This window comes from Vipera berus, assembly GCF_964194415.1.
Source record: "Vipera berus genome assembly, chromosome: 1".
NCBI classification, from domain to species: domain Eukaryota; kingdom Metazoa; phylum Chordata; class Lepidosauria; order Squamata; family Viperidae; genus Vipera; species Vipera berus.
Genome location: NC_138202.1, coordinates 98,496,759 through 98,514,718, shown reverse-complemented (window position 1 = coordinate 98,514,718; position 17,960 = coordinate 98,496,759). Strand labels below are relative to the sequence as shown.

At 50.2% G+C, this 17,960-nt stretch overlaps 1 protein-coding gene across 1 annotated transcript in view; it reads left to right on the top strand.

Annotated features, from left to right (window-relative positions):
- Window positions 1-444: 444 nt before the first annotated feature.
- Window positions 445-17,960, top strand: part of PARVA (parvin alpha) — a 99,239-nt gene continuing 81,723 nt past the window's right edge. The window contains exon 1 of the mRNA XM_081346717.1: window positions 445-682. Coding sequence (XP_081202843.1) covers window positions 547-682 — 136 coding nt within the window. The 5' untranslated portion in view covers window positions 445-546. The remainder of the gene's footprint in view (window positions 683-17,960) is intronic.

Sequence of the window (17,960 nt, the reverse complement as noted above, 5' to 3'; positions counted from 1 at the left end):
AGCTAGACGGTGAATCTCAAACTTAAGATTCAACTCCACAGACTTTTCCTGTCAAGTAACCTTATGTAAAAAGACCGGTCTTGCAGACCTACGGCTCAGCAAGCAGGGGACACGGGGACGTTTTTCCCCCCTGTACGTTTGCATAGGATCCAGGGCCGCAGCAGCAGCATCTTTCCAAGAGGGTCCGTCTACCTGCGGATCCGCCGAAGATGCAGGGCAATTCGTGGGCCAAAGCCGCAAGCTCTGCGGACGGAGGAAGAGGAGCGGGGACCGGCGGCAGCGGCGGCGGCTCTCCACGGAGCCGAACAGACTCGGCGCGTGTTTGCCAGAGGGAGAAAAACTCCCTTCCCTGGGTGTGCGCGGGAGGGAGGGAAGGAGGACCGAGGGCGGGAGGGAAGGAGCAAGACCCAGAGCAGCCTCAGATGCTTGGAATAATTCCGCTTCCGTTGGGAATAGGGACGAGCCGCTGGTCGCTGAGTCGAGCGAAGCCTCTCCGCTTTCGCTTCCCCGACCAGGCTCGGGCGCCGTTTCGCGGGGCCCGCCGCCATGGCGACCTCTCCTCAGAAATCGCCTTCTTCCCCCAAGTCTCCCACCCCCAAATCGCCCCCTACTCGGAAGAAAGACGACTCCTTCCTCGGAAAGCTCGGAGGCACCCTGGCCAGGAGGAAAAAAGCCAAAGAAGGTAAGCGAATTGAGCGCCAAAGCTCCGCAGCGCGCGGCGCCTTTAATGGGGCGAGGGGAGGGGCGAGAGATGAGGGGGGGGTTGTGTGAGTGTGAAAGAGGAGGCAAAAGTGGCCCCGCGCTGCCCTCCAACACGGACCCGCGGGGCTTAGAGGCGCCTGGCGGGGCCGCCGGGCTGGGTGCGCCGCTGCGAGGAACGCGCGTCATGCTGGAAAAATGTTGTCCCCTGAAGCACTGCCGGGGAGTTGTTGACGACGACGACGATGATGGGCTCTTCCGGCAATTCCTTTTGCTTTCTTGCACGGAGACGTTTGCCGCCGTGACGTGCAAAGTTCTTCCCTCAGCCACCCAAGCGCTGGCCATAAAGTCCTGAGAGTGGCGGCAAAGCTTTATAGCGCTGGCTGGCTGGCTAGCTTAGCTGGCTCGGCAAGGTTGTTTTTTTTGCCCGCCTGGGCGCTCGCAGGCCCTGTGGAAAGGGCCTGAGTGAGACGTCACCGTCCGTTGTTTACCGGAAAGGGCTTATTTTTCGGAATGCGGGGCTGGAAAGCGTGCGCCCGGTCGCGGGGAAGAGGAGGTTGGCAGCAGCGCGGCTCTCCGCTCCTCCGCACCCAGCTGGGCGCTGCCAAGTCAAAAAGGCTTTGTGCCTTTTCTGCTCGTGGTTTCTTGTTCTTTTGGATGGAAAAAAATCTAGTCAGAAGAAGTTGATGGGACAATGGGTTTCAGGCGGGACATCATCTGGGTCAAGATTATTATTAGTGGGGAGAGGGAAGAGTCTTCATTGAGAGCGCCCCGTAACTTGAGAAGTGGGGAAAATAAAGGAAGATATTGTATGTTTAAAATTGAAACGCTCAAATCAGGTGTCTAGGTTGGCAAGACACATAGTCCTATTAGTAAACTGCATGGATTTTGAATATGGTTTAATAATAAACTACAGTTAAGAGAGTTCACATTATGAAGAAATAAACCATGATGTACAAACCACAGTATCTGGATTTGTGGAGTAGGCAGTGGTTTGTTTGACTTTGATTCATGCTCTGTTCAAAGTTATACTAGTGAATTGCTTCTACAAAGATGCTCAGGTGTTTGATCTGGGTCTTCAGATCAGCCCATAGCATTGCAGCATTCCTCATGAATATTTGTATTGTACCAACATATATATATATGTTGGTACAATACTATATATATATATATATATAGATAGATAGATAGATAGATAGAGAGAGAGAGAGAGAGAGAGAGAGAGAGTGTAAAGCAGGTAGGCCCAGTATGTTGTCTGATTGCAAAATCCTGTCATCTTTGTTTTTCCCCCAAAATGATTTTATTAAGGATTACAATTATGCAAATCAAAACTAGTACAACCCACAAATAATAAAAAGTGTAGAAAAGAATACACACACATAGACACAGAAGTATAAAAAGGAAAAAAATAGCATAGGAAGTATGAAGAAGTTATTTTCCTCTGTGTCACAGCAAGTATAAACTTACCTTAAAACCTCATTGGTCAGTCTTGTTCAAAAGTCCATTAAGGATTGCCAGAAATAATATCTTTTTTCACCTTGATCAAATAAAACAACTTTATATTCCTTCCCTTTAATTTTAACTATCTTGATCTTTATTTTCTTCAAATAATGTCCTAGAATGTGGTGTCTTTTTTCTCTCTCACCAAGTCTTTCAATACTTTAATAGATCTGCTTTGTAAATACAATAGAGGAAAATTATATAAGCCACTCTTACTGTTTATTACATAATAATCACTTATTGTTTATCTATTATCACATTATTTGTCTCTTTTTTTAGTTATTAAAACATCAGCTGGTTTCATTTGTATATCTAGTATATCATTTCCCCCATATTTTTGGAATCTGTCATTTTAAAATCTAAGTTGAAATCAATTTCGGTTTTGTCCAATAAAACTTGTTCCTTTTCCATGACATCACACACACACACACACACACACACACACACACACACGACTGTGGACATAGATGGAATCTGTTCACTCCCACCCACTCCACTCATGGTCAACTGCAAAAATTCCTGTTTCTGCAGTCTACTCCTGGGTACCAGCTGTCTGCTGACCAGGCTCCAGCCACTGGCCACCAATTTTGGCCAATGTTATCCTGTCCCTGCTCCTTCTTCTAGCTCACCATGTCCTCAGTGAAAGTCACGTGATTTTTGATTCTGAAGCAGGATTATAGAAGGCAAACTCCAACATTTGGAGGGTTGCAAATTGCTTTTCCCCTTAATAACACATCCACAAAGGTAATGGCAGGCAGTCTAAAATAGTTGTTGGCTTCAGCAAATTCGGGCAACACAATCAAAGATAATAGGAATTCAAATCCAACAACATCTAGAGAACTGCAGATGATTCTTTCTGTAAAGTTTTTAAACTGAATGGTAAGCAAATAAGTTGTAAAGAGTGCCAATCTGAAAATTACCCTTTAGTTCTGTTTTTTTCTTCAGATCTGGGATCTAGGGAACACTCATACTGCAGTAACTGATTATACATGCTGTAATCCGTCCATTTCAGTTGAAGTAGTTTTCAAATTATATTGGAAACAAACCATTTCCTAAAAGACCTTTGGGGTAGATCAATAATCACAGACAAGACTCATTGACAGCCAGGTTGCCTACCACCAGTAGATCGCTTCTAAAATGGGCACTTGCAGCGGAATACTTACTACATTCTAGGGTTCAATTTTTGATGTTCTGTGATAGACTGTTTTGTGATTGGAATTTATTTAACATTTAACATTTTGGTGCATAAAAAGCATCTGATCCATTTTGAGGTTTGGATCAAGAGCTTTGTATATTCCCAGTCTGCTCCAGGAGGCCTTGGAGGTAATCAGAAGTAGTTAATATTTTCCCCTTTTATATTAGAATGAAAACAAATTTCTGGGTATGTTAAATTATCCTGGAACAATTAAGTGGGCCATATATTGCAGAAGTCTGTAAGAATTTTCAAGCTACTGTCCTTTGAAATTGAGTTGCTCAAAGAGCTTGTAAACATTTCCCCCACCAAAATAGGATGGAATTTTGCAGGTCTGTCTATAATTGTGTGTACTTTTCCTTTTAATCCAGAAGGAAAGGCACGCTATGGTTGCATCTAATAGGGAGGGTCATCTGGCAGTACCCAGGAAAAGAGCTTATTATGTTGTGACACCTCTGTCTGAAAGATCATTGCCCTGGAAATTAGATTTGCCTCAGTCCTTTTAGATTTTTATAAACATGGTTTTGTTGCTAAGCCTAGGGCTCTGACAAAGTAGTTGAACCTGTATCATAGTTATGTTATGTATTGGTTGCTGTATATGTTATTTGTAATTTTGTGAGGAAGTTTTAATCTTTTTATTCATTGTTAGATATCATGTATTTGAGATGGGCAGCTGTATAAATTGAATGAATAAATGGATGCTAGACAGTTCTGAACAGTATTCATAGAAATTGGATCAGAGGCTTACAATGAATGGGAAAAAGAGAAATGGATACAATTTGCAGCAAAGCCAGTTTTTCTTAAGGAATAGCCAGAGCAAATTTTAGACAGGCTGATTTTTGTGTGTGGTGTGATATTTTTTATTTATTTTATTTTACTTTATTAAATTTATTTGCAGCCTATCTCACCACAAGGTGACTTAATTGCAAATTTTACTCTGATTTGCATCCATTCATCATTGTGTCCAAGAAAGAAAGAAAGAAAGGAAAGAAAGGAAAGAAGAAAGAAAGAAAGAAAGAAAGAAAGAGAAAGAAAGAAAGAAAGAAAGAAAGAAAGAAAGAAAGAAAGAAAGAAAGAAAGAGAAATGCAGCTGATTGAGCTTTACAGTATGTGCTCCAGAGACAGAGCTCTAGATAAATGTAATAAACCGGATCTTCATAGAAACTTTAGATCTGGAACGAAAGACTTAGATCCATCTGCTCAAAGAGCAGGTGGCAGCTGTGGTCAAGATCTTTGCAAAGATACATATGATGCACCAATTGTATCCATTCCTAGAATAGGATATTCTTCAGACAGGGCATCCTATTCATACCCTAATGACCTCACAAATGGATTACTTCAGTGAACTCTATATGGGGATGTCCTCAGAGACCATTTGGAAGTTATAGCTGGTCCAGAATGCAACAACTTAGATAGTGGTGGGCATGCCTTTTTATATCCATGTGACACTACTGCTTCACAAGCTGCAGTGGTTGCCAGCTGGCTTCTATGGTGAATTCAAGTTATTAGTTATGACCCAGAAAGCCCTTAAGGACATGGGTATTTGAGGGACCAGCTATTTGTACTCTCAGTAAGATTAGACTATAGCACTCCAAGTCCCTTCAGTTAAGCAACATCTCTTATTCAGACCTGGGAAGTATACTTTCTCTGTTTTGGCACCTGGCCTCTGGAACAGTATCCCTCTAGTTCTTCTAGATGCTCTGAAAACCTGGGTTCTGCTCCATGGCTAGGGTTAAGGTGGTTGTCAAGCTCTGTTAGCTTTTTTTCCCCTGGTGTGTTGGAATGTTTTCTTTTTCCAGATATACCTTTCCCCCCTTCATTTGATTGTTTCATACCGTATATACTTGAGTATAAGCCGACTCGAGTATAAGCCGAGACCCCCAATTTCACCCCCCAAAACTGGAAAAAGTTATTGACTCGAGTATAAGCCGATCCGCCGTTCTGCAAGCCTCTGCCGCCAGCAGAGGCTCGATCCGCCATTTTGCAAGCCTGAATACACAGGAATACCCTGTGTGGCCGCGGCTCGTCGGCAGGTCTCCGTTCCTCCTGCCGACCTTTGGGGAGGTTTGGGCGCCTCCCCAAACCTCCCCAAACGTCGGCAGGTCTCCGTTCCTCCTGCCGACCTTTGGGGAGGTTTGGGCGCCTCCCCAAACCTCCCCAGGTCTCCGTTCCTCCTGCCGACCTTTGGGGAGGTTTGGGCGCCTCCCCAAACCTCGGCAGGTCTCCGTTCCTCCTGCCGACCTTTGGGGAGGTTTGGGCGCCTCCCCAAACCTCGGCAGGTCTCCGTTCCTCCTGCCGACCTTTGGGGAGGTTTGGGCGCCTCCCCAAACCTCCCCAAACCTCGGCAGGTCTCCGTTCCTCCTGCCGACCTTTGGGGAGGTTTGGGCGCCTCCCCAAACCTCGGCAGGTCTCCGTTCCTCCGCGCAGACCTGCCGACCTTTGGGGAGGTTTGGGCGCCTCCCCAAACGTCCCCAAACCTCGGCAGGTCTCCGTTCCTGTTTGGGGAGGTTTGGGCGCCTCCCCAAACCTCCCCAAACCTCGGCAGGTCTCCGTTCCTCCGCGCAGACCTGCTGACGTTTGGGGAGGTTTGGGCGCCTCCCCAAACCTCCCCAAACCTCGGCAGGTCTCCGTTCCTGTTTGGGGAGGTTTGGGCGCCTCCCCAAACCTCCCCAAACCTCGGCAGGTCTCCGTTCCTCCGCGCAGACCTGCCGACCTTTGGGGAGGTTTGGGCGCCTCCCCAAACGTCCCCAAACCTCGGCAGGTCTCCGTTCCTGTTTGGGGAGGTTTGGGCGCCTCCCCAAACCTCCCCAAACCTCGGCAGGTCTCCGTTCCTCCGCGCAGACCTGCCGACCTTTGGGGAGGTTTGGGCGCCTCCCCAAACGTCCCCAAACCTCGGCAGGTCTCCGTTCCTGTTTGGGGAGGTTTGGGCGCCTCCCCAAACGTCCCCAAACCTCGGCAGGTCTCCGTTCCTCCGCGCAGACCTGCCGACCTTTGGGGAGGTTTGGGCGCCTCCCCAAACGTCCCCAAACCTCGGCAGGTCTCCGTTCCTGTTTGGGGAGGTTTGGGCGCCTCCCCAAACCTCCCCAAACCTCGGCAGGTCTCCGTTCCTCCGCGCAGACCTGCCGACGTTTGGGGAGGTTTGGGCGCCTCCCCAAACCTCCCCAAACCTCGGCAGGTCTCCGTTCCTGTTTGGGGAGGTTTGGGCGCCTCCCCAAACCTCCCCAAACCTCGGCAGGTCTCCGTTCCTCCGCGCAGACCTGCCGACCTTTGGGGAGGTTTGGGCGCCTCCCCAAACGTCCCCAAACCTCGGCAGGTCTCCGTTCCTGTTTGGGGAGGTTTGGGCGCCTCCCCAAACCTCCCCAAACCTCGGCAGGTCTCCGTTCCTCCGCGCAGACCTGCCGACCTTTGGGGAGGTTTGGGCGCCTCCCCAAACGTCCCCAAACCTCGGCAGGTCTCCGTTCCTGTTTGGGGAGGTTTGGGCGCCTCCCCAAACGTCCCCAAACCTCGGCAGGTCTCCGTTCCTCCGCGCAGACCTGCCGACCTTTGGGGAGGTTTGGGCGCCTCCCCAAACGTCCCCAAACCTCGGCAGGTCTCCGTTCCTGTTTGGGGAGGTTTGGGCGCCTCCCCAAACCTCCCCAAACCTCGGCAGGTCTCCGTTCCTCCGCGCAGACCTGCCGACCTTTGGGGAGGTTTGGGCGCCTCCCCAAACCTCGGCAGGTCTCCGTTCCTCCTGCCGACCTTTGGGGAGGTTTGGGCGCCTCCCCAAACCTCGGCAGGTCTCCGTTCCTCCTGCCGACCTTTGGGGAGGTTTGGGCGCCTCCCCAAACCTCCCCAAACCTCGGCAGGTCTCCGTTCCTCCTGCCGACCTTTGGGGAGGTTTGGGCGCCTCCCCAAACCTCGGCAGGTCTCCGTTCCTCCGCGCAGACCTGCCGACCTTTGGGGAGGTTTGGGCGCCTCCCCAAACGTCCCCAAACCTCGGCAGGTCTCCGTTCCTGTTTGGGGAGGTTTGGGCGCCTCCCCAAACCTCCCCAAACCTCGGCAGGTCTCCGTTCCTCCGCGCAGACCTGCCGACGTTTGGGGAGGTTTGGGCGCCTCCCCAAACCTCCCCAAACCTCGGCAGGTCTCCGTTCCTGTTTGGGGAGGTTTGGGCGCCTCCCCAAACCTCCCCAAACCTCGGCAGGTCTCCGTTCCTCCGCGCAGACCTGCCGACCTTTGGGGAGGTTTGGGCGCCTCCCCAAACGTCCCCAAACCTCGGCAGGTCTCCGTTCCTGTTTGGGGAGGTTTGGGCGCCTCCCCAAACCTCCCCAAACCTCGGCAGGTCTCCGTTCCTCCGCGCAGACCTGCCGACCTTTGGGGAGGTTTGGGCGCCTCCCCAAACGTCCCCAAACCTCGGCAGGTCTCCGTTCCTGTTTGGGGAGGTTTGGGCGCCTCCCCAAACGTCCCCAAACCTCGGCAGGTCTCCGTTCCTCCGCGCAGACCTGCCGACCTTTGGGGAGGTTTGGGCGCCTCCCCAAACGTCCCCAAACCTCGGCAGGTCTCCGTTCCTGTTTGGGGAGGTTTGGGCGCCTCCCCAAACCTCCCCAAACCTCGGCAGGTCTCCGTTCCTCCGCGCAGACCTGCCGACCTTTGGGGAGGTTTGGGCGCCTCCCCAAACCTCGGCAGGTCTCCGTTCCTCCTGCCGACCTTTGGGGAGGTTTGGGCGCCTCCCCAAACCTCGGCAGGTCTCCGTTCCTCCTGCCGACCTTTGGGGAGGTTTGGGCGCCTCCCCAAACCTCCCCAAACCTCGGCAGGTCTCCGTTCCTCCTGCCGACCTTTGGGGAGGTTTGGGCGCCTCCCCAAACCTCGGCAGGTCTCCGTTCCTCCGCGCAGACCTGCCGACCTTTGGGGAGGTTTGGGCGCCTCCCCAAACCTCCCCAAACCTCGGCAGGTCTCCGTTCCTCCTGCCGACCTTTGGGGAGGTTTGGGCGCCTCCCCAAACCTCGGCAGGTCTCCGTTCCTCCGCGCAGACCTGCCGACCTTTGGGGAGGTTTGGGCGCCTCCCCAAACGTCCCCAAACCTCGGCAGGTCTCCGTTCCTGTTTGGGGAGGTTTGGGCGCCTCCCCAAACCTCCCCAAACCTCGGCAGGTCTCCGTTCCTCCGCGCAGACCTGCCGACGTTTGGGGAGGTTTGGGCGCCTCCCCAAACCTCCCCAAACCTCGGCAGGTCTCCGTTCCTGTTTGGGGAGGTTTGGGCGCCTCCCCAAACCTCCCCAAACCTCGGCAGGTCTCCGTTCCTCCGCGCAGACCTGCCGACCTTTGGGGAGGTTTGGGCGCCTCCCCAAACGTCCCCAAACCTCGGCAGGTCTCCGTTCCTGTTTGGGGAGGTTTGGGCGCCTCCCCAAACGTCCCCAAACCTCGGCAGGTCTCCGTTCCTCCGCGCAGACCTGCCGACCTTTGGGGAGGTTTGGGCGCCTCCCCAAACGTCCCCAAACCTCGGCAGGTCTCCGTTCCTGTTTGGGGAGGTTTGGGCGCCTCCCCAAACCTCCCCAAACCTCGGCAGGTCTCCGTTCCTCCGCGCAGACCTGCCGACCTTTGGGGAGGTTTGGGCGCCTCCCCAAACCTCGGCAGGTCTCCGTTCCTCCTGCCGACCTTTGGGGAGGTTTGGGCGCCTCCCCAAACCTCGGCAGGTCTCCGTTCCTCCTGCCGACCTTTGGGGAGGTTTGGGCGCCTCCCCAAACCTCCCCAAACCTCGGCAGGTCTCCGTTCCTCCTGCCGACCTTTGGGGAGGTTTGGGCGCCTCCCCAAACCTCGGCAGGTCTCCGTTCCTCCGCGCAGACCTGCCGACCTTTGGGGAGGTTTGGGCGCCTCCCCAAACGTCCCCAAACCTCGGCAGGTCTCCGTTCCTGTTTGGGGAGGTTTGGGCGCCTCCCCAAACCTCCCCAAACCTCGGCAGGTCTCCGTTCCTCCGCGCAGACCTGCCGACGTTTGGGGAGGTTTGGGCGCCTCCCCAAACCTCCCCAAACCTCGGCAGGTCTCCGTTCCTGTTTGGGGAGGTTTGGGCGCCTCCCCAAACCTCCCCAAACCTCGGCAGGTCTCCGTTCCTCCGCGCAGACCTGCCGACCTTTGGGGAGGTTTGGGCGCCTCCCCAAACGTCCCCAAACCTCGGCAGGTCTCCGTTCCTGTTTGGGGAGGTTTGGGCGCCTCCCCAAACCTCCCCAAACCTCGGCAGGTCTCCGTTCCTCCGCGCAGACCTGCCGACCTTTGGGGAGGTTTGGGCGCCTCCCCAAACGTCCCCAAACCTCGGCAGGTCTCCGTTCCTGTTTGGGGAGGTTTGGGCGCCTCCCCAAACGTCCCCAAACCTCGGCAGGTCTCCGTTCCTCCGCGCAGACCTGCCGACCTTTGGGGAGGTTTGGGCGCCTCCCCAAACGTCCCCAAACCTCGGCAGGTCTCCGTTCCTGTTTGGGGAGGTTTGGGCGCCTCCCCAAACCTCCCCAAACCTCGGCAGGTCTCCGTTCCTCCGCGCAGACCTGCCGACCTTTGGGGAGGTTTGGGCGCCTCCCCAAACGTCCCCAAACCTCGGCAGGTCTCCGTTCCTGTTTGGGGAGGTTTGGGCGCCTCCCCAAACCTCGGCAGGTCTCCGTTCCTCCGCGCAGACCTGCCGACCTTTGGGGAGGTTTGGGCGCCTCCCCAAACCTCCCCAAACCTCGGCAGGTCTCCGTTCCTGTTTGGGGAGGTTTGGGCGCCTCCCCAAACGTCCCCAAACCTCGGCAGGTCTCCGTTCCTGTTTGGGGAGGTTTGGGCGCCTCCCCAAACGTCCCCAAACCTCGGCAGGTCTCCGTTCCTCCGCGCAGACCTGCCGACGTTTGGGGAGGTTTGGGCGCCTCCCCAAACGTCCCCAAACCTCGGCAGGTCTCCGTTCCTGTTTGGGGAGGTTTGGGCGCCTCCCCAAACCTCCCCAAACCTCGGCAGGTCTCCGTTCCTCCGCGCAGACCTGCCGACCTTTGGGGAGGTTTGGGCGCCTCCCCAAACGTCCCCAAACCTCGGCAGGTCTCCGTTCCTGTTTGGGGAGGTTTGGGCGCCTCCCCAAACGTCCCCAAACCTCGGCAGGTCTCCGTTCCTCCGCGCAGACCTGCCGACGTTTGGGGAGGTTTGGGGAGGCGCCCAAACCTCCCCAAAGGTCGGCAGGTCTGCGCGGAGGAACGGAGACCTGCCGAGGTTTGGGGACGTTTGGGGAGGCGCCCAAACCTCCCCAAACAGGAACGGAGACCTGCCGAGGTTTGGGGAGGTTTGGGGAGGCGCCCAAACCTCCCCAAACGTCGGCAGGTCTGCGCGGAGGAACGGAGACCTGCCGAGGTTTGGGGAGGTTTGGGGAGGCGCCCAAACCTCCCCAAACAGGAACGGAGACCTGCCGAGGTTTGGGGACGTTTGGGGAGGCGCCCAAACCTCCCCAAAGGTCGGCAGGTCTGCGCGGAGGAACGGAGACCTGCCGAGGTTTGGGGAGGTTTGGGGAGGCGCCCAAACCTCCCCAAACAGGAACGGAGACCTGCCGAGGTTTGGGGACGTTTGGGGAGGCGCCCAAACCTCCCCAAAGGTCGGCAGGTCTGCGCGGAGGAACGGAGACCTGCCGAGGTTTGGGGAGGTTTGGGGAGGCGCCCAAACCTCCCCAAACAGGAACGGAGACCTGCCGAGGTTTGGGGAGGTTTGGGGAGGCGCCCAAACCTCCCCAAACGTCGGCAGGTCTGCGCGGAGGAACGGAGACCTGCCGAGGTTTGGGGAGGTTTGGGGAGGCGCCCAAACCTCCCCAAACAGGAACGGAGACCTGCCGAGGTTTGGGGACGTTTGGGGAGGCGCCCAAACCTCCCCAAAGGTCGGCAGGTCTGCGCGGAGGAACGGAGACCTGCCGAGGTTTGGGGAGGTTTGGGGAGGCGCCCAAACCTCCCCAAACAGGAACGGAGACCTGCCGAGGTTTGGGGACGTTTGGGGAGGCGCCCAAACCTCCCCAAAGGTCGGCAGGTCTGCGCGGAGGAACGGAGACCTGCCGAGGTTTGGGGACGTTTGGGGAGGCGCCCAAACCTCCCCAAAGGTCGGCAGGTCTGCGCGGAGGAACGGAGACCTGCCGAGGTTTGGGGAGGCGCCCAAACCTCCCCAAACAGGAACGGAGACCTGCCGAGGTTTGGGGACGTTTGGGGAGGCGCCCAAACCTCCCCAAAGGTCGGCAGGTCTGCGCGGAGGAACGGAGACCTTCCGAGGTTTGGGGAGGTTTGGGGAGGCGCCCAAACCTCCCCAAACAGGAACGGAGACCTGCCGAGGTTTGGGGACGTTTGGGGAGGCGCCCAAACCTCCCCAAAGGTCGGCAGGTCTGCGCGGAGGAACGGAGACCTGCCGAGGTTTGGGGAGGTTTGGGGAGGCGCCCAAACCTCCCCAAAGGTCGGCAGGAGGAACGGAGACCTGCCGAGGTTTGGGGACGTTTGGGGAGGCGCCCAAACCTCCCCAAAGGTCGGCAGGAGGAACGGAGACCTGCCGAGGTTTGGGGAGGTTTGGGGAGGCGCCCAAACCTCCCCAAAGGTCGGCAGGAGGAACGGAGACCTGCCGAGGTTTGGGGACGTTTGGGGAGGCGCCCAAACCTCCCCAAAGGTCGGCAGGAGGAACGGAGACCTGGGGAGGTTTGGGGAGGCGCCCAAACCTCCCCAAAGGTCGGCAGGAGGAACGGAGACCTGCCGAGGTTTGGGGAGGCGCCCAAACCTCCCCAAACGTCGGCAGGTCTGCGCGGAGGAACGGAGACCTGCCGAGGTTTGGGGAGGCGCCCAAACCTCCCCAAACGTCGGCAAGTCTCCGTTCCTCCGCGCCCTGCCTGCCTGCTTCTTTCCGCTGCGGAAAGAAGCAGGCAGGCAAGGCGCGGAGTTTGGGGAGGTGCGCGCGCACCTCCCCAAACCTCCCCAAACTTCGGCAGGTCTCGGACGGCGGTGGCTTGGGAGAGGTGCGGGCGATCCCGGAAGCACCAAAGCCTCGGCTGCGCACAAGTCCTCGGTAAGTTTTTTTGTTGACTGGAGTATAAGCCGAAGTGGAATTTTTCAGCCCAAAAAGTGGGCTGAAAAATTCGGCTTATACTCAAGTATATACGGTACTTTTCACAGGTAAGTCACACAGAGTCATCTAAATCCAATAAAATACTAATAAATAATTAAATCTGTTCTGTCTTGGGTAAAATGAAAACATGATCTGACTTACTGCAGTCCCATTCTGAAATTAGGCTTCATAAGGATCTAATGCATATAGTTTATATTAACTGCATACAGATTATTGTGCCCTGGGCTAATAATGTATGCTTGCTTGTAAAGTGATACGATTGTTGGACCAGTGACTGATTAGAATTAACCCTGTACTAAATGAGAGAAGTCTATGTTAGAAGCAGCTACCAAGCTGTTTAAAGCAACATCTGAGAGGGGAATAGGATTAACCTAAACTGTAATGTGGGGCACATCTAATATGTAAAAAGAAAAAGGGTAATTCTTGTTGTTGTTAGTTGCGAAGTCGTGTCCGACCCATCGCGACCCTATGGACAATGTTCCTCCAGGCCTTCCTGTCCTCTACCATCTTCTGGAGTCCATCTAAGTCACGCCTACTGCTTCAATGACTCCATCCAGCCACCTCATTCTCTGTCGTCCCCTTCTTCTATTGCCCTCAATCTTTCCCAGCATTAGGCTCTTCTCCAGTGAATCCTTCCTTCTCATTAGGTGGCCAAAGTATTTGAGTTTTAGCTTCAGGATCTGGCCTTCTAAAGAGCAGTCAGGGTTGATCTCCTCTAGGACTGACCGGTTTGATCGCCTTGCAGTCCAAGGAACTCGCAGGAGTCTTCTCCAGCACCATAGTTCAAAGGCTTCAATTCTTTGGCGCTCAGCCTTTCTTATGGTCCAGCTTTCACTGCCATACATTGCAACTGGGAAGACCATAGCCTTGACTTTACGCACTTTTGTTGACAGGGTGATGTCTCTGCTTTTTAGTGTGCTGTCTAGATTTGTCATGGCTTTCCTCCCGAGGAGCAAGCGTCTTTTAATTTTTTGGCTACAGTCCCCATCTGCAGTGATCTTGGAGCCCAGGAAAATAAAATCTGTCACTACCTCCATTTCTTCCCCATCTATTTGCCAGGAATTGAGAGGGCCGGATGCCATGATCTTGGTTTTCTTAATGTTTAGTTTCAACCCAAGTTTTGCACTCTCCTTCTTCACCCGCAACAAGAGGCTCTTTAGTTCTTCTTCACTTTCTGCCATTAGAGTGGTATCATCTGCATATCTTAGGTTGTTGATATTTCTTCCGGCAATCTTAATTCCAACTTTTGATTCATCTAGCCCTGCCTTTCTCATGATGTGCTCTGCATATAAGTTAAATAGGCAAGACGACAGTATACAGCCTTGCCGGACTCCTTTCCCAATTTTGAACCAATCACTGGTTCCGTGTCCAGTTCTCACTGTTGCTTCTTGGCCCGCATATAGATTTCTCAAGAGACAAATAAGATGGTCTGGTATGCCCATCTCTTTAAGGACTTGCCAGAGTTTGTTATGATCCACACAATCAAAGGCTTTAGCATAATCAATGAAGCAGAAGTAGATGTTTTTCTGGAACTCTCTAGCTTTCTCCATGATCCAGCGTATGTTAGCAATTTGATCTCTAGTTCCTCTGCCTCTTCGAAATCCTGCCTGTAATTCTTGACTAACAACCATTTGTTTAGCCACCGTTCAAAGTTACAATGGCACTGAAAAAAGTGACATATAACTGCTCCTCACACTTACGACCTTGATTGCAGCATCACATGATCAAAATTCGGACATTTGGCAATTGGTGTATTTACAATGGCTGGAGTGTCCCAGACGGTTTCTGACAAGCAAAGTCAATGGGGGAAAACTGGATTTGTTTAAGGACCACAACATTCACTTAACAACTGGAGAGATTTGCTTAATCACCGTGGCAAAAACATTGTAAAATTGGGCGCAACTCAATAACCACTTTGTTTAGGAATGGAAATTTTGGTCCCAGTTTTGGTCGTAATTCAATGATGTTGGCTGGGGAATTCAGAGAAGTCCACACATCTTGAAGTTGCCAAGGGTGAGAAACACTGCCCTAACCACCAAACCTCAATGCCTCCCTCTCACAGGTGGTTGGAGAAGGGATAATCAGGTCATTTGTCCCGGAGACCTTAGTTCAGAAAATGGTTAAAACCACTTTGGATGAGATGGGTCGCTCTATAAATGTGGCTAGTAAATAAATAAATAAATAAATAAATAAATAAATAAATAAATAAATAAATAAATAAATAAATAAATAAATAAATAAATAAATAAATGTTATGAGGGAACAAGAGAAAGTTTTTGAACACAGGGGTTCCTCCCCTTCTGCCCTAATTTTGGGAGTCCTTATTTGTACTCTGATAATGCAGTGATTGGGGCTTCACCTCACAGAGGCTCTTTGTGATTGCCCTGAAAATTGATGCACTACCCATAGCACTGTGAAATTTTATTAACAAAATCAGTCAGTGCCTTTAATTCAGGGACCAGATATCTTTTTTCTTTCTTTGCTACCAGGGCTTTAAACAAGTATTTTCTTGGAAATGGAGCTCTGACATAATAACTAAAGGATCTGGTGCTGAAATTTTCCACCCTTTCTTATTTTTCAAGTTTTAATATAGCCATCTGAGGTGTAACATAGTTTTTAAAATTAATCTTCACATTGCCTTATTTCTCTGGATCTTAGAGGTAGAGGTTGAAGACCAGGGAAAAAAAAGTTTTGGAGCTGTATTCATCCTAAAATATTCCTATTCAGTTTATTGAAATTGTTTTAAAATAATTGCTACATTGCATTCGATTCAAAGACCATCCATATTATCAGCCAGTCACATTTATAAACTGTGAGAGGCTGTTAAACTAAGCATCTACTTCCCAATTTCATAATGTTTCCTTCAGCAGTATAGTAGTTATTACATACTGTCTACAGTGATTCATTTGGTAATCTTTTTGTGTACGGGCAAATACCTTTTTTTGCTATCCAGCATCCAGTATGTTGTTGTGTTAATTCTGTTCCAAATACTGAATCTGTTTTTATTACTGTGTTTTACATAATTACATTAAGTTTGATTGTACAGTATCCTAAAATCAAAACAGTATGAAAAGTAATGTATAAAATATTTTAAAAATAAATTCATGAGGAGTCTATTTTTTCATTACTCAAGCTAAACTCATTGGTCATCTCCACTTTATTATAAAACAGGACTACCTAAGTATCTAACTAATTTTAATTACAGTACAACCATTTTGGGAAGTCACCTCGGTAGTTTCATGAAGTATTCTCATTTACAAATACATATAGTAAGCAGGTATTGGGTGGAATACAACTGCAAACACTGATATTAGTTAATAGAGTTGCTATGTGAGTAGGATGATTATAGAAAGAGTTATTAATGCATTCATAACATATGATAAGCACATTCTCTATTCTCTTATGAAAGGGATATAAATTATGAAACTATGATATTTGCAGATATTATTTGGGGTACTTAGAAGTACAGTTTACTTTAAATCTATTTATTGTATTAGAATCATTATCAAGGAAGTCTTATAGATAATAGTAGAAGAAAATAATTTTCCTCTACTCCTTTCCCCCTTTTTTGTAGTATTTCATTATCTTGTATTATGGATTGCCAGGGTAAGTAAAGCCATAATTCATTGTTCTCCTTCAGCATTTCTGAATTTGACCGGCAGACATCAAAAATTCACATCTTGTAATAACCTGCCTTAGAGGATCTTAACAATTGGAGCCTGACAGTCTTAGAAAGCTGGGATACATTTACCGAGGGAGAGCAAAGATCAAAATTGCTTAAATTGATGTAAGAACAGATGAAAACCAGACAATTTGGCTCTATAAATTATGTGAAGGACAATTATGATGCAATATATGGCCTCAGACAGTATGCCCAATTGATATGACTTCAATTGAAATAATTTGCCCATTCTTATCATAGGCTTATTTGGTTCTGATAGTAGAAGAAAAATTACTCGGGGTCTAACTTTTGTAATATTTCCTATATCTTTTTGGCCTGGCTGCTTATTTTGTTGCTGCAGGTGAAAAATACTGTATTTTGCCCTAACCAATAGGCAAATCTGATGTTTGTAATCTGCAAAAGAATTGGTCTATAAATGATATCAGATAATCAGAAGGCTGAATAACTGGCTATTGTAGGGGCCACATGTTAAGTTCCAATTATATTGATTTATTGTTCATGCCCATGCACGGGAATCTAGTTAAGTAGCAGCGCTATTTTGGCGCTTGATAAGGATGAACAGAATTCAAAAAGAGATGAACTTAGTCCATTTGTGGCAATGTAGAGACTCTAGGCAGATTCCCATTTTGATTCCACAACCAGGCTCTGTCACTGTTTCTTTTACGGATATCCTACATCTTAATATTATATCGACATTAGTATAACTTGTTCTTAAAAAAATAGCTTCTCTAGAGTACCAGTACGTAAAGCATATGGCACAGGCCAGGTCATTGCCTATGACATCATTATCTATGTTTATTATTAGATTTAGACCTTGTCTCCAACCCTCAGTAGAGTTGTCATATTTAGACTGCAGTAATCTAGACAACCACTAAATTTATTTTATTTTTATTTTTATTCCATTTATATCCCGCCCTTCTCCGAAGACTCAGGGCGGCTTACAAGCTTAGCAGAAGCCTTCCTTCTATGTATATGCCTGCTTATTAGGGCTTTCACACACACCCCAAGCGGCATTATTACAAAGTCAGCTTAATTGCCCCCAACAATCTGGGTCCTCATTTTACCTACCTCGGAAGGATGGAAGGCTGAGTCAACCTTGAGCCTGGTGGGATGCGAACCTGCACTAATTGCAGGCAGCTGGTGTTACTTAAGGAGGCATTAGCCCACTGCTCCACCAAGGCTCTATAAATGCAAGGAAATAGTTAGTTTTCTGAATCTCATTGCTCCTATTTTTAGTTGTCCAGATTTTTGTAACACAGATTTGGTAGCTCTACTCATAGGATTAACAATGTAAAATAAAATATAATAAAAATAAATGAAAGCACTCTTTTGGTACAACATAAAAGCAACCAGAATAATTCTTGAAAAGAGTCTGTTTATTTTTCTCGGCTTATCCTTGTATTATATTTACCCCAGCACTGTTCAATCCACTGACTATTTCTTGAGGCAGAAATGCACATTATGCTCTACCTTCATCTGCCCACCAGTAAGGCATCCTCCATCCATTTTTGTTCTGCTATGCACCTTTTCTGACTTGTGCCAACGTAGGCAAAGCTGTCTGGTTGGTTCACCTTCTACTCTTCATTCAACTGTAGGCAAACACCTCTCCAAGAATACTCTGCCTGGGTAGGGTTAACTAACCTTCTTAGCCCTTATAGGTTGCCTTAGCCATGTAAACAATTTGGTGGGGGCTCAGCCCTTACAGTGGTGCAAACTATTAAAATTTAAAAGGGTACACAGTTCTTGCCTTCCATCAAAATAGCTTCAATGGGATTACAGTTGCAAGAAAAAGTATGTGAACCCTTTGGGATTACGTGGAGTT